The sequence below is a fragment of the Salmo salar genome, chromosome ssa07, assembly GCF_905237065.1.
Source record: "Salmo salar chromosome ssa07, Ssal_v3.1, whole genome shotgun sequence".
NCBI classification, from domain to species: Eukaryota; Metazoa; Chordata; class Actinopteri; order Salmoniformes; family Salmonidae; genus Salmo; species Salmo salar.
In genome coordinates, this window is record NC_059448.1 from 22,131,746 (window position 1) to 22,159,613 (window position 27,868).

The window sequence follows — 27,868 nt, forward strand, 5'->3', positions numbered from 1 at the left end:
TATTCCTGATATTCTAATAATGCATAGAAAAGTGAAATCAGTCAAAATGTTGTTTCTCCACCAAATAGATTTTAGAGCAGTAAGAAGTGTCATACTGCTTTATTGCATACTTCATTGAAGAACATTTCACTGAGAAACTGCAGACCACCCATAGACTAATGGTGGCATGTAAAACAAAATTGGCTAGCCGTAATGCTATGTTCATAACCAAGTGGGTAAGTGGTAATTTCCAGTTGTGAAGTAGTAAATCTGAGTATATATATTTTTTAACCTTTATTTAACTAGGCAAATCAGTTAAGAACACATTTGTATTTACAATGACAGCCTACTGGGGAACAGTGGGTTAACTGCCTTGATCAGGGGCAGAAGGACAGATTTTTACCTTGTCAGCTCGGGGATTCAATCCAGCAACCTTTCAGTCACTGGCCCAACGCTCTAACCACTAGACTACCTGCGGCCCCAGTTAGATGCATTTATGTGCTTTGAACTCATTGAGAAACACTGATTGGCTAATAGCAAACAAACTGTGTCAACCATACACTAAAAGTACAGCTATCATGCCAGGAAACAAATTATAGTGTTCAAAAACCTTATTAATAGATTGCTTTTTATAAATAATGTTTTGTTGTTGTTGCTGCCGAAAATGCTGCAATCGTGGTCATTTCCTTAGTAGGTGACGTCAGAGGACAGAATGTTGGAGAAGTGGGAGCTCAGGATGATAAATTAGTTTCCTACTGGTAATTATGAGTTGGAGGGCAGTTCAAGTGGAATTCTCAGTTTATGTGGTAAATTCCTACTTGGTTACGAACGTAGCATAAGAGCACGTTAATTTGGCCAACATAATTGATAGGAATCATCTCCAACAGATATTATTAAAATTGATATTTGGTTCATTTATTGGATAATACACTGACCAACCTCTAACTATTGAACCAATAAAAACAAATCTAGAGTTGAATGACGATTATTTTGACCAATGATCATTCAGGATGTCATTTTGGGTGGATCTTTCAAGAGTGAGGGGTGGGATTTTCGAGGTCATTCCGTACCTCGGCGTGCGTTTGAGGAGACGGGCGGTTGGAGTAAAAGGAGTTGCCGGGCGATAGTGCATCACAAATGTTTTTATCGGGAGGACTCTTCCTAGCAAAATTGTACTTCAAGATAAAATAAAGGAATCCCTGTGACGACTTAAGACAAAAACTTTACATCGACTGCTGCATTTATACGCCTGTTTTAACATCCCCGCAAGTACGGAATCAAGGTGTTGGTGATAGCTAACTTAGGTAATTAGCGATAGCTAACATCATTAGTTTACTAGCTTTGAAGCACATTGCAACTTGGCCGCCGCGGTCCCCGTCTCAACGCAGGACAGTACCTTGATTGTGCCGTTGCACGCCAGCTAACAAAGCTATCGGTAGTTGGCTAACTAGTGTGAGCAAACGTCAAGTTGACCGCTGGAGACGGTATCTACCTAACGGTATCTGTTGATCCCATCAACACCCATCTCCCCAGCCCCTTCACCCCTCTCCCTCCACCAACCGAAACACTGGAAATCCACAAGCGGTTGGAGAGCGGCGACGGGCCAGCGGCAGGGAAGCTGGGGGTGGTACCGGAACCGCACGGAGTCGTAGCGGCTTCAGAAAAGACCAGTCGTGGGGACCTACCGACTACTATGGACGGGCTGGCGGTGGAGGTTCGCGGCTCGAACGGGGCCTTCTACAAGGTAAAGGAAATGACCGGTGTAACTAAGTTAGTCATGCGTTAACGTTAAACAACTACAAATATGAATCAGTCGACATTGTTTTGTTTTAACTACAGTAGCTAACTAGGTAGTGGGTACATCGTCGTTGTTAGCTGGCAGATTCGGGTCGCATCATTCATTGAGTAGGCCCAACATCAAATGATAAGGTCGCTATTCATAGATTTCTACTTCGTCAGGGTTTGCGATTGTGGTGAACGCTTGTCGTGGCCTGTTTTTGTTAGCTAAATTCCAAGTGTCTTAACTATGTTTTCTGTTTGGGCTGTTCAGTTAGCTAACGTTAGCCAGTCACCTAACATCTTCTCGGGCACTCCTTTCTTTGGTTGGAGTTGCTAGCTAACCTCTCAAATGTGCGAGAATGAGGGTTGTAGAATGATGCCACATCTGAAATGGTGATACCTAATGAAATATCGATCTGTTTGTTTGCTCTGCCGGTTTATCCCGAGCAATAACCCCCCCCCTATATTCTCTTTCCAAGGAGTGGGCTGAGTCAGCTTTCATTATTTCAGTGAATCAAATTACTTACTTTGTTAGTCAGTCACATGACTGTTTCCATAAAATCATCACACCGCAATGGCTTAATAACCATACGTGACACAACAAGGGGAAGTCAACGATGTCAGTCATTTTATTTAGTGACTCAAGTTCAGTCAAATGACTTCATTCAATGTCTGTGCCAAATGGTTGCTGTAGTGTAAGTGTGTGTGTGTGTGTGTGTGTGTGTGTACTGGCAGACAGTTGAATAGGCCCTAGTGATTTGCTATGGGTTGAATGGCCCAGGTCTGACAATGACTGAGGGACTGAATCAGGTGTTGGTGGAACAGATTATCCTAATCTCAACACTCCGCCAGTCAGTCAACACCATAGTCCTCCCCCTTTCCATGCTCTCTTCCTATCCCTCTTTTCCTCATCTTTCCATTCTGTCGTTCTCTACCTCTTTCGTTTAGCCCCCTGTCTCATTTGTTTCCTCGTGCTTTCCTGTCTTTTCTCTAGCTCCACTCTCCCCTCTCATTGACTCGTGGTTTCGACTATTTTTACACTCCTCTCCCTCTCACCTGTTCTGTTTACTGGCTGACAGTTTAGCACTCTGGCCTGGCGCTGATTTCTCTCCTCACTCTTGTTCAGATTTTATTTTTATATTTATATTTCACCTTCATTTAACAAGGTAAGCTAGTTGAGAACAAGTTCTCATTTACAACTGCGACCTGGCCAAGATAAAGCAAACAAAGATAACACACCATTGTCTCAGATACCCCTCAAGTAACCTAAAACCTTTGTTATTTGTATTTATTTAGAGCACTTCTGTTTCTCCCTGTGTATTCTAAAGGTGTGATTATGATTTCCAGAGGAACCAGATTGGTTGGATAACTTAGGTGACGACAACATGCCTCATGTCTTGCACATGCGTAACACACACAAACCACTACCCTCTTCAGCGCTGCCCTTTCTGCACAGTTACAGTAACCCATACACAGATGCCAGAAGGAATATCCTGCTATACCAGTAATGTCAGGGGTGTAGACCTGGCACCCCCAGAGGAGACCCTCTTTGGGCATGTGGGGAGTTCTAGTCCTCCTGGAACAGCACATGGCCGGAGGAGGAGTGACATCACTGTACGGCCGTGAACGACCACTCTAACCTCTGTGCTCTCCTGGGGTCATGTGACCATGACTGCCATGCCAAATGGCTTGCATGACCCTTGACCTGGTAGTAGAATGGAACACTGTTCATTACATCACACAACACATGTGGCTACTTCACTAGGCCCTGTAATGGAATATAGCTATTAGGCCTACCTCCTTTCTTCCATCACAGCAGCCATCAGGACAGTGTTTTCCCCCTGTGGTAGCTACTACCTATCCAGTCTCTGTGCCCTTGCTTGCAGTTTTGAGTGACAGCGACACAAACAGTGGCTGTTTGTGTTGTGACATTGCAGTTCAATCTGGCTTCCATCTGGCTCTTTGGCCAGCTCTCTGGGGCCTGAGAAAGTGGCAGCAGAGCTGTGAAGTTACTGTGAGATTGTGTAATATGAGGGACTCTAATGCTAAGAGCTTTCATACGTAGCCTAATGCTCGTTCAGGCTGCCTCCTGAAATCTAAGCAGGTTTTCCTGGGAAGTGCCGGCCCTTTCATTTCCAGCAGGTGAAACTCCCTCACCTCGGCTCTGACACTCCCTCTCAGGCCCTAGTGCCACTGCCAGCGACATCGGCCCCATATAAGGCAGTGTAACACTGAGCACCGTGGCAAAACCCCCCCATGTCTCTGCTCTACTCCCACCCTGATGGAGAGTTTATGGCACTGTGATAGATCTGTGGATGGCTGACTGTGATGGATGAGGAACAGATTTGGAGGAGGGGGTCTCGTAATGGTGGTTGATCAAGGATACGGTATCGCATTACTTTCTCAAGCGGGGACAGTCGTCGTTCGCTTTTGATACACATGTAGTCAGACCTGTTTTTACCCTCTGACGACACACAAAGCTCTCATTTTAATGTAATAAATATGGATGTCCAGCACAGTTATATTTCACTGTCCCCAAGATGACTACACTGTCTTTTCAGTAACAGTCATAGTTGTTTCGTGGGTTATGAGTCTACCCATTAGTCCCTCTGCCCTCCCATCAGTCAGTGGCATAGACATTTGCCTAACATAACTTTTGGGTTTTTGGCTCTTCTTTTTCAGGGGTTCATCAAAGATGTCCACGAAGACTCACTCACAATAGTATTCGAAAACAAGTAAGTTTTCATTCTCTCTCGTGACATAACGTGTGGAGTTGACCCTCTGCTTGTGTGGTTACTGACTAATAGGAGATCTGTCCGAGTTGCACACTATCACCAGTCTAGCCACGCTGCTCAAGTCATCACTCTCCCCCAGTCCTTTGGCCTAGTTTTACTGTCCTGAAACCCCCGTTTCAGAACCACCTGTGGTCCGGACACAGCTGTCCACAAAACCTCTTCTTTCTGAAACTCATATCCCCCTGTCCTGTTCCATCCCATCTCGCTAGCCACCCTCCTCCTACCCCCTGGTTCCTCTTTCTCTACTTGACTCTGTAAATAAATATAGTCCCCTGCTAAATATAGTTCCCTATGGTATGCAGGCAGGGGGGCTGGACAGTGGCCCCTGCCATTCTTGGGATGGCTCTGCCGTTCCAACAACCTCCCTCCCTCCTGTCCTCTTGCTTTGTGGAAGTGTAGGAGTAGCTGGTTGTAAGATACTACGTGAATGAATGAAAACCATGCTTTCTATGAGAGTGCTGGCTACTGCTCCTTGACACCATTCTCGTTCACATTTGAACCACTGACTTCAAAATAGGGTTGACCTTTACACTATATCGGCTAGCTTGCCTATAATACAACTAGAGACGAAACAGTGTTTAAATTTCATATCACCATTATAGTCACCAAAATTATCACGCTTATCAGTATTATCGCGGTGTTGTTAAAATGTGCTGGAAGTGTTCTTAATGTGTTGATACACACACTGAAATAATTTCACCATGTTTTATATTGACAAACAACATCAAATTAGCATCACTATGCACTTTTTGTGTGCATAAACATGAAAAAAAATAACATTAAAGATGGAGCCATGAGGTAAAAGTTTCCCTAGTGCAGGTTTTAATGAACACAACCTTAAGTTGGGGCGGCAGGTAGCCTAGTGGTTAGAGCGTTAGACTGGTAAGCGGAAGGTTGCAGGATCAAATCCCCCGAGCTGACAAGGTACAAATGTCGTTCTGCCCCTGAACAAGGCAGTTAACCCACATTTCCTAGGCCACCATTGAAAATAAGAATTTGTTCTGAACTGACTTGCCTAGTTAAATAAAGGTAAAATAAAAAAAAAAAGTAAGCAAATCAAATGTGCATATAAAAACAACACAAGTAAAGCAATGTAATACAACCATATGTAAACAAATCCAATGTGCAGGTGTTGACATTTTAAAATAACAACACAAATTGCAATGAGCCCAACAATTGACATAAATACAGGAGTCTTGTATAGGAGTCTATAGTGTTTCTCCTGTTGGAACACTTTTACAACCAAGTCGACGACCGCCGGGTTTTAAATGAACAAAATCTACTACATAACGTGTTATCTTGTGCAACGGGCAAATAGTCTGCATACACACGACGCAGAACAACGTGTCGTGTTTTTACAAGAGTAGGTAACACTGAAAGCTTCAATTTACATTATTGACAAGCTATTAGCAAGTTAGACAAACCACGACATGTTCCCCCTTTCCAAAGTCCCCACATCATGCATTGAGCTAAAAGTTAAATGACCTTGCATTCGCTATAAAGTAGTGGGTGGTGGTCATGAAAATGACTCAAGAGATTTGAAGTGTTGCCCCCTTCCGCAGCTATTTATTTTCAGGGAACCATCTTCGATTTAAGTTTCCCTCAGCACTCTTGTAAAACCCACAATACGATCACACTTCAGATTGTCACTGCCTTCCGCCCATGTTTTTTTTTTTACACAAAACAAAACCTGCGCCTTTGTCAGACTGTTGCTAACTGTGGTTGATGCTGGACAGTATTTACCGTGAGTTTTTTTCAAAGCTCGGCAATCAAACGTGGTTTTAATGATTACCATTTGAAACAGTGATGCTAACCGTCAGGGATTTTATCGTGGAAACGGTTTCATCCCTAAAGAAAACTATGATGAACCCCCTCACATTTTACATAAATATCTCTCTGTGAATGTGAAGCCAGTAGGTTGAACTCAGCCACAGTCCAGCGGGCTGTTTTTAGACTGAACTCTCGTTTTGAGTGTTTTATGTAAAAGGACACTCTACTCCCTACCGGATATCCTAGTTTTATATGATGCTTGATTCTCATCCACACAGTCTTCCTGTAGATAAATTATCTAATTTACATTATTAGGTGTCTTAGGATCATCACCATATGTAATCCAGTAACTCTATTAGGTTTATGGCTTTCCCCTTCTTGTAAACGTGCGTTAGTCTCACTTCCTGGCCCCCACTGACTGACTGTCACCAAGTGATTTGTCTGTCTGCTAGAGAACACTGCTTCAGGCAGAATGACACTTAAGCTTTAGTTATGTTAGGGGTTGACACGCTTTTGGGTCTCGCTCCTGTTTCTTTGTGGTACTTTCATTAGGGTCTGTGTTCCGGAAGTTTCTGCTACACATGCGCACACACTAGAGGCGGCTGGTGGAAGGAGCTATAGGAGGACTTGCTCATTGTAATAGCTGAAGTGGAATCAATGGAACAAACACATTGTTTCCATGTTTGTTTGGTATCATTCCAGCCATTACGATGAGCACGTCCTCCTATAGCTCCTCCATCCGCCTGCTTTACCACACACCCAGACTTTATTCTGGACCTAACTGGTGTGGCGATGTCTGTCAATGTAATATAAAGTGTTGGACAGGAGGTGAACTTTCATAAATCACATGACAGGAAGTGGGGGGTCAGCTGATGTTTCTCCTACTGTTGTGACTGAAAGGTGTTTGTTTCCCCTCTCCCCATCTGTCTCTCTCGCTCTCTCCACCTCGCTGCCATCTCTCTCTCTCTCTCTCTCTCTCTGTCCCCCCCCAAAAAGCTGGCAACCAGAGAGACAGCTGCCCTTCAGTGACGTTCGGCTGCCGCCCCCAGCCGACTACCACAAGGACATCGGCGAGGGAGAGGAAGTGGAGGTACTTCTGCCCGATCGTTGTTATGTCCCCAAATTCTCCAGATCCCGCTATCTCCCGCTAGGGCTGCAAAGCAGATTCCAGAAACATTTCAGCAATCTTCCACCTGGGAATTTTGGGAATGTTTCTGGAATTTTGCAACCTAATTCCCCTCATTATTTTCTGAGGGCCAGGAGTTTTTCCTCCCTGTGTGACCTGACCAGAAAAACAGTGGAAAGTCCTTCCTTGGTTGGTTTCTACCTCCTGTTTATTCCACTGCCCACACGGTCCGTGCTATTCGGATACTTGGGATGTCCCTACCCCATTAAAGTTGAAATTTTTTAAATGTTTAAGTTTAGGTAAGGGTAGGGATGTCTCAAGGATCCCGGATAGCACTGACCCTACCCACACACCCACATGTGATGTCATAAAGCATACCATACCACACATTAATCCATATCACTATCAGTGGTTTAGTTTGCTTCCTCCGTCGTGATTCCATTCATAGCTGGACATTGCTACCCATGAGCCCGGGTCCCAGCCAGTCGAGAGATTACCCAGAGTCCTGTTCACTACGGCAGAGCGATGTGGAGACGGATTAACTACAGTCCAATTTAGACATGATTAGCCAGCTAGGATTCCATTCTTCAGCACAGCAGCACTAATCATCATCGCCAATGAGAGACACTCCATCTCACTGTTTATCATATCATTACATAATCACCCAATAATCACTTTACTAAATATTTTGCCTGACCTGTTTGGTTAATGTTAGATTTCAAAGTTTTCCCTCTTGTAATTGTTCTGGTATCATTGCTCTGGCATCATCCTTCCTGTCTGCATCCCTTAGCACGATGAAATAATCAGGGAATCCAGAATTTCTGTAAAACCCGCGAGTTTCTGGAATTGTGCAACCCGAGCAGGTATGAACACCTGTATGTCCCGATATAATCATCTCTCCTGTCTACCTCTCCAACAGGTGTACTCGAGGGCCAATGAGCAGGAGCCATGTGGCTGGTGGCTGGCCCGGGTTAGAATGATGAAGGGAGAGGTGAGTCAGGGACTGGTGAGTTAGGGGTCGGGTGCACGCTGGGGCCGGCATGGGGTCGGTAGGGGGGGGCACTGTGTCTGTGTGTGATTTATACAAAAATATTAAAAAAATGGTGTGCTTGCATGCAACATGGTCGGGTCTCTCTCTTGTGTGAAGAGGTGATGAACATCCCTGTATCTCAACCAAGACTTTGGTGTATTGTTGCTAAATAGTCCCCTTTTTAATGTTCTTGATCAGTCCAAGTCGTCATTTGTGCAATGTCATGTGCATGTTGTGTGATGCATCAGCGTTTTCCACACCCGCTCCGTCCACTACGGGATACCACTCAGTCATCCCTTGTTTAGACCCACACACAGCAGTGTAATGTAGGCTAATTGGGATAACTAATGCAGCAGGAAGCACATGGCTTGTTTAAAGCAGGCAGGCACATACTGTAGGGTCACGCAGATTCTCCATTCCATATTGACCCCTAGCACTTCTGTAGATCCCACTTAGTCTTTGAGAAGGAAAGCTGAAGCAACTACTTTTCTCTCTCTTCTACCTATCCAATCCTCTCAGATCTTCTGGATTGGCTGTTGAGTAGGGGCCGAGGGTTCATTTTTGGAATTTAGCGACTAACATTAAACACTATTCCCTGTCTGACACACTGAGTCCCAAATGACACTTAAATAAATAAAAAAATATATATATATTTTTATAGTCACAGTTCACTACGTTTTAACCAGAGCCCTATAAGGCTTTTCTCAAAAGTTGTGCACTATTGGGATGCAACCACTTTGTCTTCCAGACCGGCAGACTGACCCTGGGTCAGTAGAATGTGACTGAGGTGGTGTTAAGGCTTCCGCATGCTTCAGTTTGGCTGGCGCTGTGCTGAACTCGGCTAGGCCAACAGAACGAGTGTACTCGCATACTTAAAAAATCAATACCTTTGCTTGGAAAACGAGAAAGCGGCAATGGAGCTGTTTGGCTCGAGAAAAATGTTTGTGTGCACGAACAGCCCCCCCCAAAAAAAAAACCTTGCCGAAGACCAAAACGAACAGAAACGTCACATTGTTGTCATAATATATGCACAAACTGTTTCGGATGGGAAGCATGCGGACGCCTTTAGTGAGACTTGATGCTGGATTTGACCACTATTTTGATCAGTGATAAAGGTTTGGAATGTCAGCTTTGTGTTGAGTGATGGTTTTTATACTGGCCTTCGAGCATGGTGTGTGGAGTTCCAGCTCTCTCTCTTGCCCTCGCTCTGTCAGAGGGGACTAGGAAAATGACTATTGGTTAATTTATCACATGAATAAGACCTTAGCTGAATTACATTTTTAAAGAGAAGTGCCATTTCTGATTAACCTTGACCCAAAACCCTATGAATATTCAATGTAAGTTGTCTTGTGTGGAATTAATAATTGAAGTATTTTGGGCTGTTTATGATTGGTTGCTCTGTTTGCGCCCTAGGTAGTTGGGTAGTACCTCATCTAGCCTAACACAATATAGTCCCCATTATTATTATTCGGCACACATTATTTCTCTTGCCGTTTCTCAATCTCTGAAAACCCTTGTTATTTGAAATGATCTGACGAAGATCCTTGCAGGATTGAAGCGTTGTTTATTAATAAAGGTATATGGTGGAGCTCTGTATAAAATAAATATACTTTTTTGATGATCCTTGTTATTTTACCCATATTTATATTCATCTGGGTCTATTTCTATTCATTAAATATTTTCTTTCTCTTGCAATTTCGCCATCTCTGAGAACCTTTGTCTCTCTATTTGAACCCTACAGTTCTACGTTATCGAGTACGCAGCGTGCGACGCCACATACAACGAGATCGTCACGCACGAACGCATCCGGCCCGTCAACCCCAACAGCCCTTCCTCCCGAAACTCCTTCCACAAGGTCCCCATCGCCATCCCAGAAGACCTACGAAACATGTGAGTGTTTGACCTCTGACCCCGGCAGTGCACTACACCAGCCTCACCACTGGGGCGGCGCTATAGCACTGTACTCAGATTGAACGACCAGAGGCAGCATGTTACTCCACTAGTCATTGGAGTACATTGGCTGCACCTGAAATGGCTGCCTATTTATTGAAAGGCTACTTCCGTAACGTGGTGCGCTATGTAGGGAATAGGGTGCTATTTGTGAAGGGTTTCTTGTTTAGACAGTTATACACATCGAAATGTTGTCATCGGAGCTTTGTCTGAGCTGTCTTTTGGGCAGGCCATCAGCCTCTCACAGTAGCTACATAGTGCGCTGTTGTTGTGAATAACTGTGGTTTGACCCAAGTTCATTTTTATTTGTATTTATGTTTATTTTTTTAAACCAACAGCTGTGCGAACGACAGCATCCATAAAGACTTCAGGAAAGCTATTGGTGCCAACTGCATCTTCTACAGTGCAGCCTCACACGAGCTCATCGTGCTGGTCAGTATCACAGCCACTACTGCTTTCAGGGCCTGTATTCAGCACTCCTACTCTGAAAAGCTTAGTGATCTAGGATCAGTTTGCCTTTTTTAGTTCGTTATTAGTAAATTATATGGACTGGGGGGGACCTGATCCTAGATCAGCTCTCCGACTCTGAGAGCTGTGCTACAAGACTAGCCTTTTTAGTAATGTCCCTTTTTTTTTTCTTCTTTAACCAGCTTTCTCAGACTAACACTTCCGCTTTCTCTAGTCAACAAATGAGACAACAGTGAAGCGTGCTGCTCTCCTGAGCGACATGCACTTCCGCAGCATCCGTACCAAGCTCATGCTCATGTCCCGCAACGAAGAAGCCACTAAACACCTTGAGGTATACACACACTTCTCCCCTCATGTTCATTCACTTTGAATCAAACACGCTTGAGAATGTAACTTGGAGACTGGCCATCAACATGTAGACACACACACAGACACCCTATTGTCCTTGTTCCCCAGACGAGTAAGCAGCTGGCGTCCGCGTACCAGGAGGAGGTGAAGGTAAGGGAAGACCTGATGGGTCTGGCCATTGGCTCCCACGGTGCCAACATCCAGCAGGCCAGGAAGGTGCCTGGTGTCACCGCCATCGAACTGGAGGAGGAGAGCTGCACCTTCAGGATCTACGGAGAGGTGGGTGGGTATGTTGGGGTGAGAGCGGGGCCTTGGTGTGTGTCAGCGCGGGTGTGGCAGGCTGTCAGCCTTTATCTCGCTCTGTATGTGTTTAATGGCAGGTTGGATTGATGTTGTGTTTGCGTTGCAGACCCCAGAAGCGGTGAAGCTAGCCAGGGTTTTCCTGGAGTTCAAGGAAGACTACTTCCAGGTGCCCAGGAACCTCGTAGGTGAGTTGACGCCCACCCCAATGATTTAGTCAATCAGGAAAGTTCCTGCATATACATGTACTGAGAAACAATGATTGTCTGAATTGTGGCATCTTTTATAATTTGATATAAACTAGAGGGCAAGTTGGTCAGGATGATATCTATGAGAGTGGCTATGTTTACGGATTTGTCCAGCTAATCCTTGGTCTCCAAATGCCCCCTCTTCTTCCTCTCTCACTCTTCTCTCCCAGGAAAAGTGATCGGCAAGAACGGCAAAGTCATCCAGGAGATTGTGGACAAGTCGGGGGTGGTGCGGGTCCGGATCGAGGGGGACAATGACAAAAAGCTTCCCCGTGAGGAGGTAGGCAGGCAGGGGGCTGGCAGAGAAGACACTGCCCCTAAACAAGAGGTGAATGGAGCGCTGCGGCCGCCCAAACAACCGTACCAAACAACTGTAACCTTACCAGGGTGCTAGCTACCGCTTCTGTTTCCAACTCTGTCTGATGTAAGGTTGCACAATACCGGTAACGTTCCTAAAATGCCCAGGTTTTCCAGAAATCCAAGTAGGAAGATTCACAGATTCCGGGAAAGAATAAACAGGAAATCCAGGAATCCTTCAAACCGGGATTTATGGAATTTTGGGAAAGTAACCAGAATTTTGCAATCCATAGGCTCAGTCTGTCGCCGCTGTCAGTTGTCCCATTTCAGTTTCCACTGCATGTCGGTACCGTACATGACCCATTCTAGGGGGGGTTGCCTGGGCCCGCTCCATCGGTTGGTGTATATCACTGTTGTTCAGTGTGCTTTTCCCCACTTTATTTTCAAAAAATGAAACCTCTATGTATTTCTACATCAATTTAAAGACACCAGTTCTTTGGCCCTAATGGAAATGCACAAATGTCCATGACTAAACATCAGGACTCGCCCACCTCCAATTGTATAATGAAGCGTAACAGTCTACCAGTCCACTCACTTACACTCTCCTTCTCTCCAGGGCATGGTCCCCTTCGTCTTTGTGGGAACTAAAGAGAACATTAGCAACGCCCAGGCCCTACTGGAGTACCATGTGGCCTACCTACAGGTGAGATGCACACACACAGAGGGGAGAGATCACCGTCGCTCTCTGGCCTGACCTCTACTCATGTCAATTTAACATCGGCCCCCTCTCTGTTACGACACGTTAAGATATATATTGACCCTATATGCCTGTGTATTTTTAATACATACATACTGTGGGCCAATGGCCAGAATATACACGCATGGTAGGAGTTCCCATTACCCACAGATTTCGGATCAGATTACCCCAACCCCCCCCTAATCTTAATCGTTAAAGGGAATGGAAAAAATATCTGACCCTGAATCCGGGGCAAGTTCTAGTCTACCTACTCTTGTGTGGACACTCATGGAAGATGTTGTCTTACACTGGTCGGTATTCTTCTGTGTACTCTACACACCACCACTTCTGTTTGGAGAGAGGGGAGTAGATGCAGTCTGTAGAAGGTGGAGGTGTCACATCAACTCCAGATTGGTCACCTGTCCCACCCTCCTCCACCTACCTCATGTGAAAGCTGCTGAGGGCGGCTCCATTTTGCCCTTACCCTGTGCTTTTAAAAATAGCCCCCTACTCAGGGTTGGGACGAGGGGTAGGGGTGTAGATTACAGTATATCTGGACCCTAGCCTCCAAAAATAACGCACCCGCTCACCCATCATCAGCCACCTCACACAAGGCTCAGTGGCGGCAGCTGTCGCATTCTGAAGTGACACCCTCCAACCCTTCCACCTCACCTAACCAAAAGTTTCCAGTAAACTGCTGTCTGCACTTTAGCCCAATCCCTAAAACGCCTAAACTGACCACCCCCTTCTACACTGCAGAACTTAAGAGTTTGGCTCTTACATGGCTTATTTCACAAAACCACTGGGAAATCACATCAAACTGCGGCACATGGGTAAAGTCACATGACTTAAAGCTGTGGAAACTCTGCAGTGATGGCTTTTTCCCACACTAAAGGTGCATCCCAAATGGCACCCTATTCCCTTTTGTAGTGTACTACTTTTGAGCAGGGCCCATAAGTATGGGTGGGTCCCTGTATGTTGCAAAATAAATAAATTATCAAATCATATAAATATTTGCCAGTCCACATACAGTTGAAGTCGGAAGTTTACATACACCTTAGCCAAATACATTTAAACTCAGTTTTTCACAACTCCTGACTTTTAATCCTAGTGAAAATTCCATGTTTTAGGTCAGTTAGGATCAACACTTTATTTTAAGAATGTGAAATGTCAGAATCACATTCCCAGTAGGTCAGAAGTTTACAAACACTCAATTAGTATTTGGTAGCATTGCCTTTAAATTGTTTAACTTGTGTGAAATGTTTCGGGTAGCCTTCCACAAGCTTCCCACAATAAGTTGGGTGAATTTTGGCCCATTCCTCCTGACAGAGCTGGTGTAACTGAGTAAGATTTGTAGGCCTCCTTGCTCGCACACGCTTTTTCAATTCTGCCCAAAATGTTTCTATAGGATTGAGGTCATGGCTTTGTGATGGCCACTCCAATACCTTGACTTTGTTGTCCTTAAGCCATTTTGCCACAACTTTGGAAGTATGCTTGGGGTCATTGTCCATTTGGAAGACCCATTTGCGACCAAGCTTTAACTTCCTGACTGATGTCTTGAGATGTTGCTTCAATATATCCACATCATTTTCCATCCTAATGATGCCATCTATTTGTGAAGTGCACCAGTCACTCCTGCAGCAAAGCACCCCCACAACATGATGCTGCCACCCCTGTGCTTCACGGTTGGGATGGTGTTCTTTGACTTGCAAGCCTCCCCCTTTTTCCTCCAAACATAACGATGGTCATTATGGCCAAACAGTTCTATTGTTGTTTCATCAGACCAGAGGACATTTCTTCAAGAAGTACGATCTTTGTCTCCATGTGCAGTTGCAAACCGTAGTCTGGCTTTTTTATGGTGGTTTTGTAGCAGTGGCTTCTTCTTTGCCGAGCAGCCTTTCAGGTTATCTCGATATAGGACTTGTTTTACTGTGGATATAGATACTTTGTACCTGTTTCCCCCAGCATCTTCACAAGGTCCTTTGCTGTTCTGGGATTGATTTGCACAAAAGTACGTTCATCCCTAGGAGACAGAACGCGTCTCCTTCCTGAGCGGTATGACGGCTGCGTGGTCCCATGGTGTTTATACTTGCGTACTATTGTTTGTACAGATGAACGTGGTACCTTCAGGCATTTGGAAATTGCTCCCAAGGATGAACTAGACTTGTGGAGGTCTAGAATCTGAGGTCTTGGCTGATTTCTTTTGATTTTCCCATGATGTCAAGCAGAGGCACTGAGTTTGAAGGTAGGCCTTGAAATACATCCACAGGTACACCTCCAATTGACTCAGGCTAATTGACATCATTTATCAGAAGCTTCTAAAGCCATGACATTTTCTGGAATTTTCCTATCTGTTTAAAAGCACAGTCAACTGAGTGTATGTAAACTTCTGACCCACTGGAATTGTGATGCAGTGAATTATAAGTGAAATAATCTGTCTGTAAACAATTGTTGGAAAAATGACTTGTGTCATGCACAAAGTAGATGTCCTAACCAACTTGCCAAAACAATAGTTTGTAAACAAGAAATTTGTGGAGTGGTTGAAAAAAGAGTTTTAATGACTCCAACCTAAGTGAATGTAAACTTCCGACTCCAATTCTAGCTACACATAAGTTAAAAAGCATAACATGTACCTCGTCCTCTGCCCTAAAGGAGTCTTACATACAATGCCTATCGAAAGACTACACCCCCCCACCCTTTGGATTTATTCACATTTTATTGTTTCAAAGTGGGATTGAAATGGATTTCATCTGAATTTTGTCAACGATCTTCACAATACTCTATAATGTCAAGTGGAATACATTCCAAATGTGTTAAAGGATTAATGAAAAATAAAACTAATATACCTTTATTAGATAAATATTCACCACTGAGTCAATACATGTTAACACAGTTGTCAGTGATTAGATGTGAGTTTTCTTGGGTAATTCTGAGCTTTATTGTGCAATATTTGCCCATTTACATTTTGGGGGGAAATTCTTCAAGCTCTGTGAAGTTGTTGGATCATGGCTAGACAGCAATTTTCAAGTCTTGAAATAGATTTTCAATCTGATTTATGTCAAAACTGTAACTTGACCACTCAGGAACATTCATTGTCTTGGTAAGCAATTGCAGTGTAGATTTGGCTTTTTTGTAGGTTATTGTCCTGCTGAAAGGTGAATTCCTCTCTTGGTGTAAAGCAGACTGAAGCAGGTTTTCCTCTAGAATCTTGCCTGTTCTTAGCTTCATCCCACTTGTTTTCTTCCTGAGAAACGAGAAACTATCCCGTCTTTGCCGATGTCAGGCATACCCATACCATGATGCAGCCACCACTGTGCTGGAAAATAAGGAGGCATTTACTCAGTGACATGTTGGATTTGCCCCAAACAAAAAGTCTAGGCCTTTGCTGTGTTTCACAGTATAACAATAATGCCTTGTTGCATACATATGCATGTCTCGCATGTGGCTCAGTTGGTAGAGCATTGCATTTGCAACACCAGGGTTGTGGGTTTGATTCCCATGGGGGACCAATACGTGAAAGTACAAAAAATGTATGCACTCACTACTGTAAGTCGCTCTGGATAATTAATGACAAAGCATTTTTTTAAACGTTTCAGACGAACCATCACAGGCAAAGCGTCAATACGGCACTAATATTGAATCCTACTACACTGGCTGAGACGTTCATCGTATGTGCAGGGCTTGCAAACTTCTACAGATTACAAAGGGAAACCCAGCCGCGAGCTGTCCAGTGATGTGAGCCTACCAGACGGGCTTAATCATTTCTATGCTCTCTTCAAGGCAAGCAACACTGAACCTTGTATCAGAGCACCAGCTGTCCAGAAGGACTGTGAGATCACACTCTCCGTAGCTGATGTAAAGTGGTTCATTCTTTAAAAGTTGCAGTGTAGGGAGTAGACTACAGTACTGGGCTATTTAGCTAAAGAATTCTGTGTTGTGCGGGAGACCGGGGTTCAATTCCCCAACTGGGAGGAAGGAGTAGGCTGTCCTTGTAATTAAGAATTTGTTCTTAACTGACTTGCCTAGTTAAATAAAGGTTACACTAAGAACATAACATTTCTACACCTTAATTGTAGTCTAACCAATACCCAAATGGAGATTCAGTGAAAATAAAAATCTCTCATTGATTTATCAAGACCAGTGCCCATGCTTGTCTCAGAGCAGTGCAAAACGGTGCTAAAATAGTTGTAGGCTATTGCTTCAAATCCTATTGCTTCTAACTTAAATATGCTCTTTAAATTAACAAGACCTACACCACTTTTAACAGCACATTACTCAACACTAGTGAGACTCATGTCGCCTACGGTAGGCCTACACTATATTGGAAAATATGTCGTGACTCTCCGCCAATAATTACATATAGTGGATTGGAGGATTCTAAATTAAAGCCAAAAGCCGCCACTCGGGAGGCCCCATCCACAAAGTATCAAAATACAGAGAGGTGTTGGTAAAGGTATATTGTCCTGCTAACAGTCCATAATGGGCTATTATAATACTGTACATGGTGTCCAGGTCAGGATAACCAAAACAGTCTTTAATAGATAAATATCAGAAAGAATGTTGGTACCTATTTTGATCATGGGATGAGCGAGTCCACTCAGCTTTATTTAGGTGCCGGGCTATAGGACTGTGCCATCAACTTGATAATATATAATAATATTTTGGAGGGTCATTTGTTTGAAAAAATAATAATAATGAAAGTGAGCTATTCTGAATAAAGGCCAAAACATTTATTTCTGTTTTTAGAGGGCGAGAAACGTTGGGCCAATTGTGCGCTGCATTATGGGACTCTCAATCACGGATGCATAATACTTTTTTTTTATATATATATATATATTTTCTGGTTGATTAAACTGAAATTGAAAACAATCACGGCTGGTTGTGATACAGCCAACCTAAGAAATACATTTGACGATAGAATTCTCCCCCTACCCTCCTTCTAGGCAAGTCTATTGTCCAGCTACCTGCTAATAGCCATAATGGCGCTGTACAATGTGACCGTGTGTGTTTGAAAGAGTATTTTCCAGTAAGCTAAAATTTGTTTACCTTCATTAGACAACTTTGTTCCAATATTTCAGTCGTTCTGTGATGTTTATTTTGGGATTCGTAACTAAATAAACATCTGCATTTTGAAAGAGTATTTTTATCATTTTATTAACGAAAGCATAAAGATGCTGATGAAGAAATACAGTACTGTGCAGTATATGCTTTTACATTTTGGATAATAAATAATTTAAGATATAAGCCACCTGCATTTGTTTCAGGCTACTGTGCAGTCTGACAAGTAAACATAGCAGAACAGCATAATGGTCTGGATGGCCCTTGCTCTGCCCGGTGAGCAGTTGGTCAAGTTCTGTTGTCAGAAGAGAATGGACATTTCAGGATGAACCCGCCGGGTATGTTGACTCTGCCTGTCGGAGGTGGAGTTCCAGAGCTCACGGGTGTGCCTGGCATGAATTGTGACGATCTCGTTCCTCGCCCTCTTCAACACGTCATTCTCCGCCAATGCTGCCTTGCTCTGGACCAATGCATCAGCTGTTGCCCGTAACTCTGCCCTCCGATAATGTTTCTCTTTCTGCTGGTCTGCCTTCAATGACTCGATCTCGGTCTTCAAAGTTCGAATCTGATCCATGTGCACCTTCATCAGATGAGCAGAATGGTACCGCCCTGAGCCCCCATCGATTACAGTGGCCTACGGTAGATCAATTAATATCAATTAAGAATTAGTTGACTCCAACACTAATGCTGCGACGCTGCGTACACATTTTAAGAATCTAGCAAAACTAACCGCTTTCTTGGCAACCTTGTTTTTTTTCTCGGTGCGGCGTTTTGTCCAGCCCTTTGTCTACTGATCTCCAAGGATGGTTGTCGGCATGGTTGTATTCTCAGCAAAAACACATTCACGTTTTTGTACACAGTTTTATTTATTTTATTTAACCTTTATTTAATTGACTTTATTTGACAGTATGCCTACACATTAATAGGCAATATAATAAAAAATAAATAGCTTTTTTAGTTTTGGTGATCATCTCAGCTCTGGCTCGTTTTCAAGTCCTCTTGAAAATCCTAACCCTGGAACGGGTAGCACCATAGAAGCTGGCTTGATGAAAACCATGTCTGTTCTCTTTGGTCGCAATGTCCTTTTTTGTTGTTGGATAAACAGCTCGTTTTTGAATGGTAACTGTGTTATGGGTGGAGTTTGGGGCAGGGTGAAGAGTACTGGAAAGGTGACTTTCACACCTACAGTAGCCGGGCTATAAAGAGTAGTGTCCTGCTAATCTGGCTACAAGTGTTTGAAAACCTGTTTTCAAAATGCCACCAGCTGTCCCTCGCTAATGTAAATAAAACACAGCATCTTGTTTACATTTTGTCTTTTTTAAAAACATTTTAACTTTTGTCTGCCTTTAGTGAGAGATCTAATGCTTTAATATTTAAGAATATCTGCCCTCCGAATTCATATCTAAGGGGCATTTTTTGCGCCATTATTAGTTACATTGTTTTAGTTTGAACATGCAGACTGGCATAAGTGTTGCTCTGTGCTGCCCAGTGGGATGCCCACTTTCTTCCTCCCTTCCCCATGGGCAAGGTTTGTCTTCTGTGCGTGGCTCTGCGGCCCATCCCCTACCCTCGTGTGTGTGTGTGTGTGTGTGTGTGTGTGTGTATGTGTATATATACATACATGCATACATACATACATACATTCCTGCTAATAACAGGGTTAATAATAGATCTGTGAGAATATCCAAGGGGCTTTTTATATAATTAATATTCACTGTTTAAAAAAAATATAACTTGAGAGGGGGGGTGTTTCTTGAACATGGGGTGAGACATTGTTACTAATTTGTAAATAAAGCCATCTTTTATTTAGAATTGTGTTTCTTTAGAGGGAGAGAAACCAAAATCCTGCAGTCATCTCATGGGTCTCCCAGTCGAGGCCGGCACAGGTATTGAACCAGCATCTGTAGCAACACGGCTTGCACTGCGATTCAGTGTCTTATACTGCCGCGCCACTAAGGCGCTGTACAACGTGACTGGTCAGGAGTAGGCTACAGTACTACAGAGACACAGTTGCGCCTTGGGACCCAAAAACATAATCAGTGCTCTAACTCCCCCTTGCGCTGGTCTGGAGCAATGACGTAGTGATGCAGGGTACTGTACTAAACCACAAATTACCTCTAAGTACCGCAGCATAATTGTAAAACTTTTTTAGTGGAGCAACCACTTTAAGACCTTTTTTAAACAGGTTAACATTCACAAGGCTATAGGGCCAGATGGATTACCAGGATGCTTACTCAGAGCATGCGCTGACCAACTGACATTTTCCACCTCGCCCTTACCATCTGTAATGCCTACTTGTTTCAAGCAGACCACCATTGTCCCTGTGCCCAAGAATGCCAAGGTAATCTGCCTAAATGACTACCGCCCTGTAGCACTCACATCTGTAGCCATGAAATGCTTTGAAAGGCTGGTCATGGCTCACATCAACACCACCATCCCAGAAACCCTGGACCCACTCCAATTGCATACCACCCCAACAGATCTACAGATGATGCCATCTCTACTACACTCCACACTGCCGATGGGCAGAGTTTCCTGCCATTCAGGACCTCTATACTAGGCGGTGTCAGAGGAAGGCCCTAAAAATAGTCAGGCTCCAGCCACTGAAGTCAAACTGCTGTTTCCACACGGCAAGCGGTACCAGACCGCCAAGTCTGGGACAAAAAGGCTCCTGAACAGCTTATACCCAGCAAGCCATAAGACTACTGTACAGTTAATCAAATGGCAACCTGGACTATTTGCCTTGAGCCCCTTTATTTTTTGCACTGACTCTCTTGCACAGGCTCCATGCACACACACATAACTCTAACCACACACTCTCACAAAATGCACTGACACTCCAACACAATGCATATTGACACCACACACTCATAGATTCTCATTCCTTCACACTCTTCACATACACTGCTGCTAACCTCTTTATTATCTACGTATAGCCACTTTACCCCTACCTACATATTACCTTAATTACCTTGACTAACCTGTACCCCTGCATATTGACTCTACCTGTACCCCTTGTATTTAGCCTCGTTATTGTTACTCTTTTTCCTTTTAGAATATTTAGCAAATTTCTTAATTACTGCATTGTTGGTTATGGGCTAAGCATTTCACTGTGTTTTTTTATTTATTTTTAGAGATCGATCTCACCGTTCAAAAGTTTGGGGTCACTTAGATATTTCTTTTTTTTTAATTTTTTTTAAGAAAAGCACATTTTGTGTGTTGGTCCATTTTTAAAATAACAAATTCATCTGAAATACAGTGTCGACATTAATGTTAATGACTACTGTAGCTGGAAACGGGAGATTTTGTAATGGAATATCTACATGGGGTACCGAGGCACTTTATCAATTAGCCTTTTTAAAATGATAAACTTGAATTAGCTAACACAACATGCCATTGGAACACAGGAGTGATGGTTGCTGATAATGGGCCTAATGTAGATATTCTGTTAAATCTGCTGTTTCCAGCTACAATAGTCATTAACAATGTCTACACTATTCCTGATCAATTTGATATTTTATTGGACAAAAAATGTGCTTTTCTTTTCTTTTTTTTTAAACAAGGACATTTCAAAGTGACCCCAAACTTTTGAATGTGTGTCTTGTGACATAACATTTTATGTTTTAGAATATTCTGTTTAATTTTTATTCTTCTCAAGCTGTCATTTAGGTCATTATTGTGGCTTCACTACAAGGTTGTTGATCCATCCTCCGTTTTCTACAATCACAGCCATTGAACTCTGTAGCTGCTTTAAAATCACCGATGGCCTCATGGTGACATCCCTAAGCAGTTTCCTTCCCGTCCTGCAGCTCAGTTCAGATGGATGACTGCATCTTTAATGTGTCTGGGTGGTTTAATAAATCATAATTATTTACTTGACCATGCTTCAAGATCTATTCAATGTTGAATGTTATTGTACCCATCTACTGACCACTCCCCTTCTGAGGCTTTAAGAAAACCTCCCTGGTCTTTGTAGTTGAATCTGTGCTTGAAATTCCATACTTTACTGACAGACGTTTGTATGGGGGACATGATAAAAAGTCATAACCCCCATTTCACACAGTGAGTCCATATACCAGCCAAATTGTACTTCTGAACTAATTCTGGCTTGCCTAAAGAAGGGGTGAATACTTATGCTATGACTATTTTAGTTATTGCTTTTTATTAGTATTTTGTGTAGATCAGTAACCACATTTCCATCCAACCATTTCATGCAGTTGAATTACCTAACGCATGAAAGTCAGGAACGGACTGATGGAAACCTGAGATGCCAGTACAATTTTATAAATTCTGACAGAATTAGTTTGTTCGACATGGTGGGATCTTTGTGTGTAAAATTAATTGTGAGAAATGGCAGAAGTGCCTTTATGTGCAAATATTGATATAATAACCATCATATCGACGTAAACTGGGAGTAACGCATTATGTTGTGTGGTCCTCCCACTACGACTCAGGAAACCATGCACTTTATTGGGCTACATATGAAATAAGTTATGAACTTCACAGGGTGATGAGCTTGATCCTCCTTTCCAATAAATATTGAGGGTTTTATTCTGGTGACATGATGATCGATGCTTGGCTGCTGTTTGACAATTGCAAATAATATCACTCTTCTCCATAATCTCAATGTAGTTAGCCTACCCGCACTGTTTCTGCAAGCTGTTGGCTAGAGTTCTTTTGCCAAGACCAGAGTTGCCACGTTGGCAATGCAACCGGCAGAGTTGAAAAGGTGATGGAAACCCATTTGAACCTGTATTTTTCATTCGGTACATGGGAATTTAATGGCAAAAGTTATTTGTGTGCACTGTCATCATGCACAACCTTTTATCCGCAAAAACTCTGATGGAAACATCTCTGGTGGGAAAATGTGCGTTGTTTTACGCAGATTTGAGAATATGCGCATGGAAATCTGCCAAATTGGATGGAAGCCTAGCGACTGACACGTAACGATTTTAAATCTATTTCAATCCCACTTCATAACGCAACAAGATGTGAAACGTTTAAGTGGGTGTAGACTTTTTATAGGCACTATGTCCTAACATGTACCTCTGTCTCTCTGCCCTATAGGAATCTACCTAATGATATATGTCCGTCTCTAACAGGAAGTGGAGCAGTTGCGCCTGGAGCGGCTGCAGATTGACGAGCAGCTCCGTCAGATCGGGGTGGGGTACCGTGCCCCCCCTAGTCGGGTCGGGGGCACCGGCCCCGGGGACAGGGAGAAGGGCTACCTGACAGACGAGAGCAGCAACTCCACCAACCTCCACACCTCCCGCACCTACGGAGGCCGCGGACGAGGACGCAGGCCCTCCAACAGCCAGTACTCTGGATATGGTGAGACGAGACTACAACTCCCATGATCCCTCACTGCTAACTGCCTTCTATCATCTGATAAGACCAATATCTCAATATATAAACATATTTATCATACGGGAGGCTAAACTCTGAGTGAAGTTTCAAATGTTTACTAGGCGACGGTGTAGAGCTGAGTACATACATTTTAAGTGTCTGCTTGTACCCTGAACTCTTGCCCCCCTCCCTTCCACAAAGAGGTAGTTCTCCATCACCCAGGATTTCTCCATGCTCCGTCATACATATCACCCTACTTCATATCAGTCAGGAGAGGCTTATCTATTCATGTTAATAGAATGTAAAGATTTAAAACATTCATTTACAATCAACCCAACAATCCTCACATGCTTCCATCTAAAACGGCAAATTATTATTTTGACTGCAAGTGGGTAGTTTGGTTCTGTGTGAACTTAGTGTTTGCAGGCTACACTCCGTCAGTCGACATGACGATCTGGTAAAGTGCTTTGCTGTAGTGAACACCAACTAGTCTGACTATTTGGTGTTCTCTCTCACAAGTTTTCTGCTGAGACAACTGGTACACCACACACACACGTGGGACTAAAAACTACAGTTTTGTACAAAACACTCCACATTCCTGCCTTCATCCCCCTCTCGCCATCTGTTCATTTCACTCCATCTCTGTCAGAACAAAACAGCTGCTAACTTACTATACTAATCTATACTATTGTCAGTTGAGGTTTAGTCTCTAGCTGCCCCTTACTCTGTTTTCCAGGTACTAACTCTGAACAGTCCAACGCTTCGGAGTCAGAGGACCTTAACGAGCGCGACCAGCGGCCCCGAGGCGTGGGCGGAGATGAGAGGGGTTCCCGTCGGGGTGGCAGGGGCCGTGGATCCAACACCGGACAGGGTCGCGGAGGACCCGCCTCAAGGACTACCAACTCTATCAGCTCAGGTGCAATACAGCAGGCTAATTAATAGTCCAAATGGGGTACAGGGTTGTATTCATTGTGCACCAAATAGAAGGAAACAAACTGAAATTGGGAGGGACTTTGTGACCTTGTCCAATGAGAAACGCTCTTTTGAGTATTCTGTAACAATGTTTTGTTCCGGTGTGCTGTAATGAATCAAATTGGTCCTTGGTGATACTGGGATGTTTCAGGTCAAACCTAATGGTCAAGTTTTCCTTCATTACGACTGGAAGGTGGTACAGTTTGATATGCTAGGCCTCTTTCTCCTCTCTCCTGGTCAGTGCTGAGGGACCCGGACAGCAACCCGTTCTCCTTGCTGGAGGGTGAGAATGAGCAGGGCGACACGGACACCAGTGAGGGAGTGGGAGGAGTAGACCGCAGGAGACGCTCCCGCCGTCGCCGTAACGACCAGGAGCCAAGCGTGATGGACGCCGCCGCCACAGAGTCAGACAGCCAGGCCGGACCCAACGAGAACGGACTGGGTAGGGCGGACATTTTGTCGAGTCAGCATAACTAACGGGTAGTAGTTTGAAGTTAAAGTTACGTCTCTCATACTTCCTCTTTTTTTCTCTCCTTTATCAGATGAGGAGGGCCGACCCCAGCGCCGCAACAGGAGCCGCCGCCGCCGTAACCGCGGCAACCACCCCGAGGGAGGATCCCTCAGCCGTGACAGACAGCCAGCCGAGGGTGAGCAGTGTGTCAGACGTCCCAAACCTCCCTCCCTGTTGTCAGTCTGGTCCTTAGAGGAAAATGGTAGTCTGATCTAGTCTACTGTATCCTTCCTTAGTCTCATTCCTCACTGTGTTGTGCTGAATTTGTCATTAAACAGTATATCCTGTTTAAATCACTGTTCTCTGGGTTCTTGTCTGTAGTGACCGTGGCAGACTACATATCCCGCGCCGAGTCGCAGAGCCGACAGAGCCTTCCCCAGGAGACACTTGCTGCTTCCGAGCCTAAGGTACACACACACACACACACCGTAGAAGATACCAGCTTATAGCAACTTGTTAAACTGACAGTTTCCACCCCTCTGCTGTTCCCCCAGGAGAACGGGAGCAGCGCCAAGAAGGACGAGCGCACGGCGCCCTCAAAGCGTTCCCCTAGCAACGGCATGGCCACGCCCAGCGAGACCCTAGTTAACGGCGTCTCGTAGAGGACTAGGTCCCGCCCCCTAAAAACCCAGGTCTAGAGCAAGACTTCATGGCAAACTGTCCCTGCTTGCATTTACTTAAACCTTAAAACAGATGAGTGAAAAACAGCAAAATACCTGATTCATACTTTGAGTGAGAGGGGGGGAGAGAAAAAGTACAAAAAAACGACAGTCGCATCTTACTTAAACACACGTAACGGTGTATGTTATCCTATCTATCAGTACTTAGTGCTTATTTAAAAAAACAACTAGCTTGCCAAAAGGGCTGGTGGATATGACTTGATTTTAAAAGAACTGAATCTCAGAAAACAGGACGAGACTTATTTTTTTTTATTTTAATTTTTTTTATATGTAATTACTGGTTTGGACTTGTGGTCGCTCTCCCATTCAAACAGAAGCGTCTCAAAGTCGAGGAGGATAGATGCCAGCTGGAGAAAGGGAGGGATAGGCGGATGAGTCCAAGCGGTGAAGAACAAATGTCAGGAGTGCTACGTACCCTGGCCTAAATCTCGGTTGGTGATGACAGACGGATGGGATTATTGATAGACATTGTGCCTTGAATTTGAAAAAGTTCATTGTTGAGTTTTGTGTCACAGGAAAGAGGTTTTTATTTTATTTTTGCTCAAAGAGAACAGACCAGTAGTGAGGGAATGGGAGTTAAACGAGTGCAGAGGTGTTAACTGTGGTAGGACAGAAAACAAGGGAACGAGTGACTGGCCAGAAAGTCTGGTGCCAAACAAAAAAATTCAAGGCGCTTGTCCTCAGTGATAGTGGACTGGACAGCGATTGGGGTGTGTGTGTGTGTGTGTGTGAGAGATTGTGTTTGTACGTACGTATGCACAGTTGAGAGAGCTGGCAACCACAGGATTAAAATCGGGGGGGGGGGAAGAACACAGAATTCTTGGAACATAGCCCCGGGTCGGTGGTGAGGTCACAAAGGCAGGCGAGGCCGCGCTCTTTTGGCCGGGCGGGTAGGAGGAAGTGTTACATCACATCCCGTCTCCCATGCTCGACACTAGTGTCCAGGGCTGTCCCTATACATCCTGACAGACTGACTGAACGACAGACAATGAAAGGTTAAGGACTTGATATATGGATCGATTTAGACTTTAAACAAATGAGAATTTTCGTGCCTCATTTTCTCATGGCCCACTAGCAGTGTGGAATAGAGAGGTAGGGTAGCACGGCGCTCTAGCTTCCAGCCACACTTACTAATGCCTGGGTGAACTGCAGAATGGCGGTCTGAACGCACACGCCACGACGACCACAAGGAAAGGGAGGTAGACGGATGAAGGCGAGCCACGTTGTTTCACCCTTCTATAATGGTCCGTGTGGTCCTGGCTGGGGGAGGAGACAGGCAGTCTGACTGTGACGCGCACAGCTTCAAAAGGGATGAGTTGAGCCATAGACACACGGGCTTACACAGATGCACGACCGCGCCGCGACACTGTTGCAATTCAGTCACAGGCGGAGGGGTTCAGTCAGTGTGGTCGACTGTGCGTTGCGGTCAAAGGAGAAATGACAGTGTTTCGAGTTGAACTATAAGCGAGATGGTTTTCCGGTTCCTAAAGGTGGCGGTCGACAGGCAGTGGGGGGGGGAGTAGTGACTCAGAAACCCTTGGTGGCTCATGTTACTGTCTTGGTTACCTCTCTCAACTGCGTTTTTGTTCTTTCCACATAGAAAATATGAAATAAAATGGAAATGAAATCAACTGTCTTTTGAGATGAACTGATTGATTTTCTTCTGAGTTTGCACTATTTTTCTAAAACGATCAACAAACCAACTGCATGATCATTCAGCAGTAGCTTTGCACGAGGGAGAGGGTTCACGTTTCAGTTTCACCATTATTTGATCCGCTACTAGAACTGCTGCTAATGTCCACCTTGAATGTGTTTTAGAATCCATACCTTAGACACTTAAGTACTTGTGGCTTCGGAATACCTTTCCACCACTCAAATTCACCCACAATATGGCTGACCTTTTTACAAGGATGACTAAGAGTAAAATAAACCCCATCATCTCCTTAGTGTCATTTTCTTCTGACCCTCATTAAATACTTATTGTAATACTCAGTGTAACATTGAGCATGATAGGTGTTCACACAAGTATTGAGGCTAGTTAGGGATTGTGTTTACTGAATTAAAATCACGCAGATTGATTGACCCCTTCCGTTTCAACTGTCTGCGTGTTAATGCGTCAGCAGCGCACTGAGTATTTCTATCTTTGGTTCATTTGTGCATGCCTGCATGTAAGATTGAGAAAGATGGATCACTTTTGTCTTGTTATAGTGTGAAATGTATACCTCCGTTGTCTTTTAATACTATCTGCCGCTTGTGGCTCCCTATGTCTTTCTGGGTGGAGAGAATGTTGACCTTTCTGTGTGTGTATGTATGCTAGTAGTACTGTTCAGGTACTGTCAACTCCTCAGTGTCAGGTAGGCTGGTCTTCACACTCATGTTCTGATGGCAATAAAGGACTTCATTGTTTGATAAGCATTTGTCCCTTTGGCTAAATCAAGAACATTCGACACACAAACCTTGGACTGATAACTGAAA

General features: G+C 44.0%; 1 protein-coding gene across 4 annotated transcripts; it reads left to right on the top strand.

Annotated features, from left to right (window-relative positions):
* The first annotated feature begins 1,034 nt into the window (after positions 1–1,034).
* fxr2 (FMR1 autosomal homolog 2) lies at positions 1,035–27,805 on the top strand. 4 transcript variants are annotated; one of them, XM_014206830.2, is made up of 17 exons: positions 1,035–1,723; positions 4,441–4,493; positions 7,320–7,413; positions 8,369–8,455; positions 10,221–10,369; positions 10,768–10,861; positions 11,112–11,228; positions 11,354–11,524; positions 11,655–11,733; positions 11,964–12,121; positions 12,707–12,793; positions 22,987–23,215; positions 23,967–24,146; positions 24,444–24,644; positions 24,745–24,849; positions 25,035–25,120; positions 25,208–27,805. In XM_014206830.2, the coding sequence occupies exons 1-17, from the start codon at positions 1,673–1,675 to the stop codon at positions 25,313–25,315; spliced, it is 2,049 nt and encodes a 682-aa protein (XP_014062305.2). In that variant the 5' UTR covers positions 1,035–1,672; the 3' UTR covers positions 25,316–27,805. The 4 variants fall into 4 exon arrangements, with proteins under 4 accessions (XP_014062305.2, XP_014062307.2, XP_014062308.2 ...); XM_014206832.2 differs by having other exon boundaries at positions 11,964–12,073; XM_014206833.2 differs by having other exon boundaries at positions 8,369–8,440; positions 11,964–12,073.
* Positions 27,806–27,868: the final 63 nt, after the last annotated feature.

Excerpts from the sequence above, each read along its gene's own strand:
- fxr2 (XM_014206830.2), top strand. The coding sequence starts at position 1,673 with ATGGACGGGCTGGCGGTGGAGGTTCGCGGCTCGAACGGGGCCTTCTAC. Across the intron at positions 10,862-11,111 it reads CACACGAGCTCATCGTGCTG|TCAACAAATGAGACAACAGT; the intron begins GTCAGTATCACA and ends CGCTTTCTCTAG. Across the intron at positions 25,121-25,207 it reads TTGCTGCTTCCGAGCCTAAG|GAGAACGGGAGCAGCGCCAA; the intron begins GTACACACACAC and ends CTGTTCCCCCAG.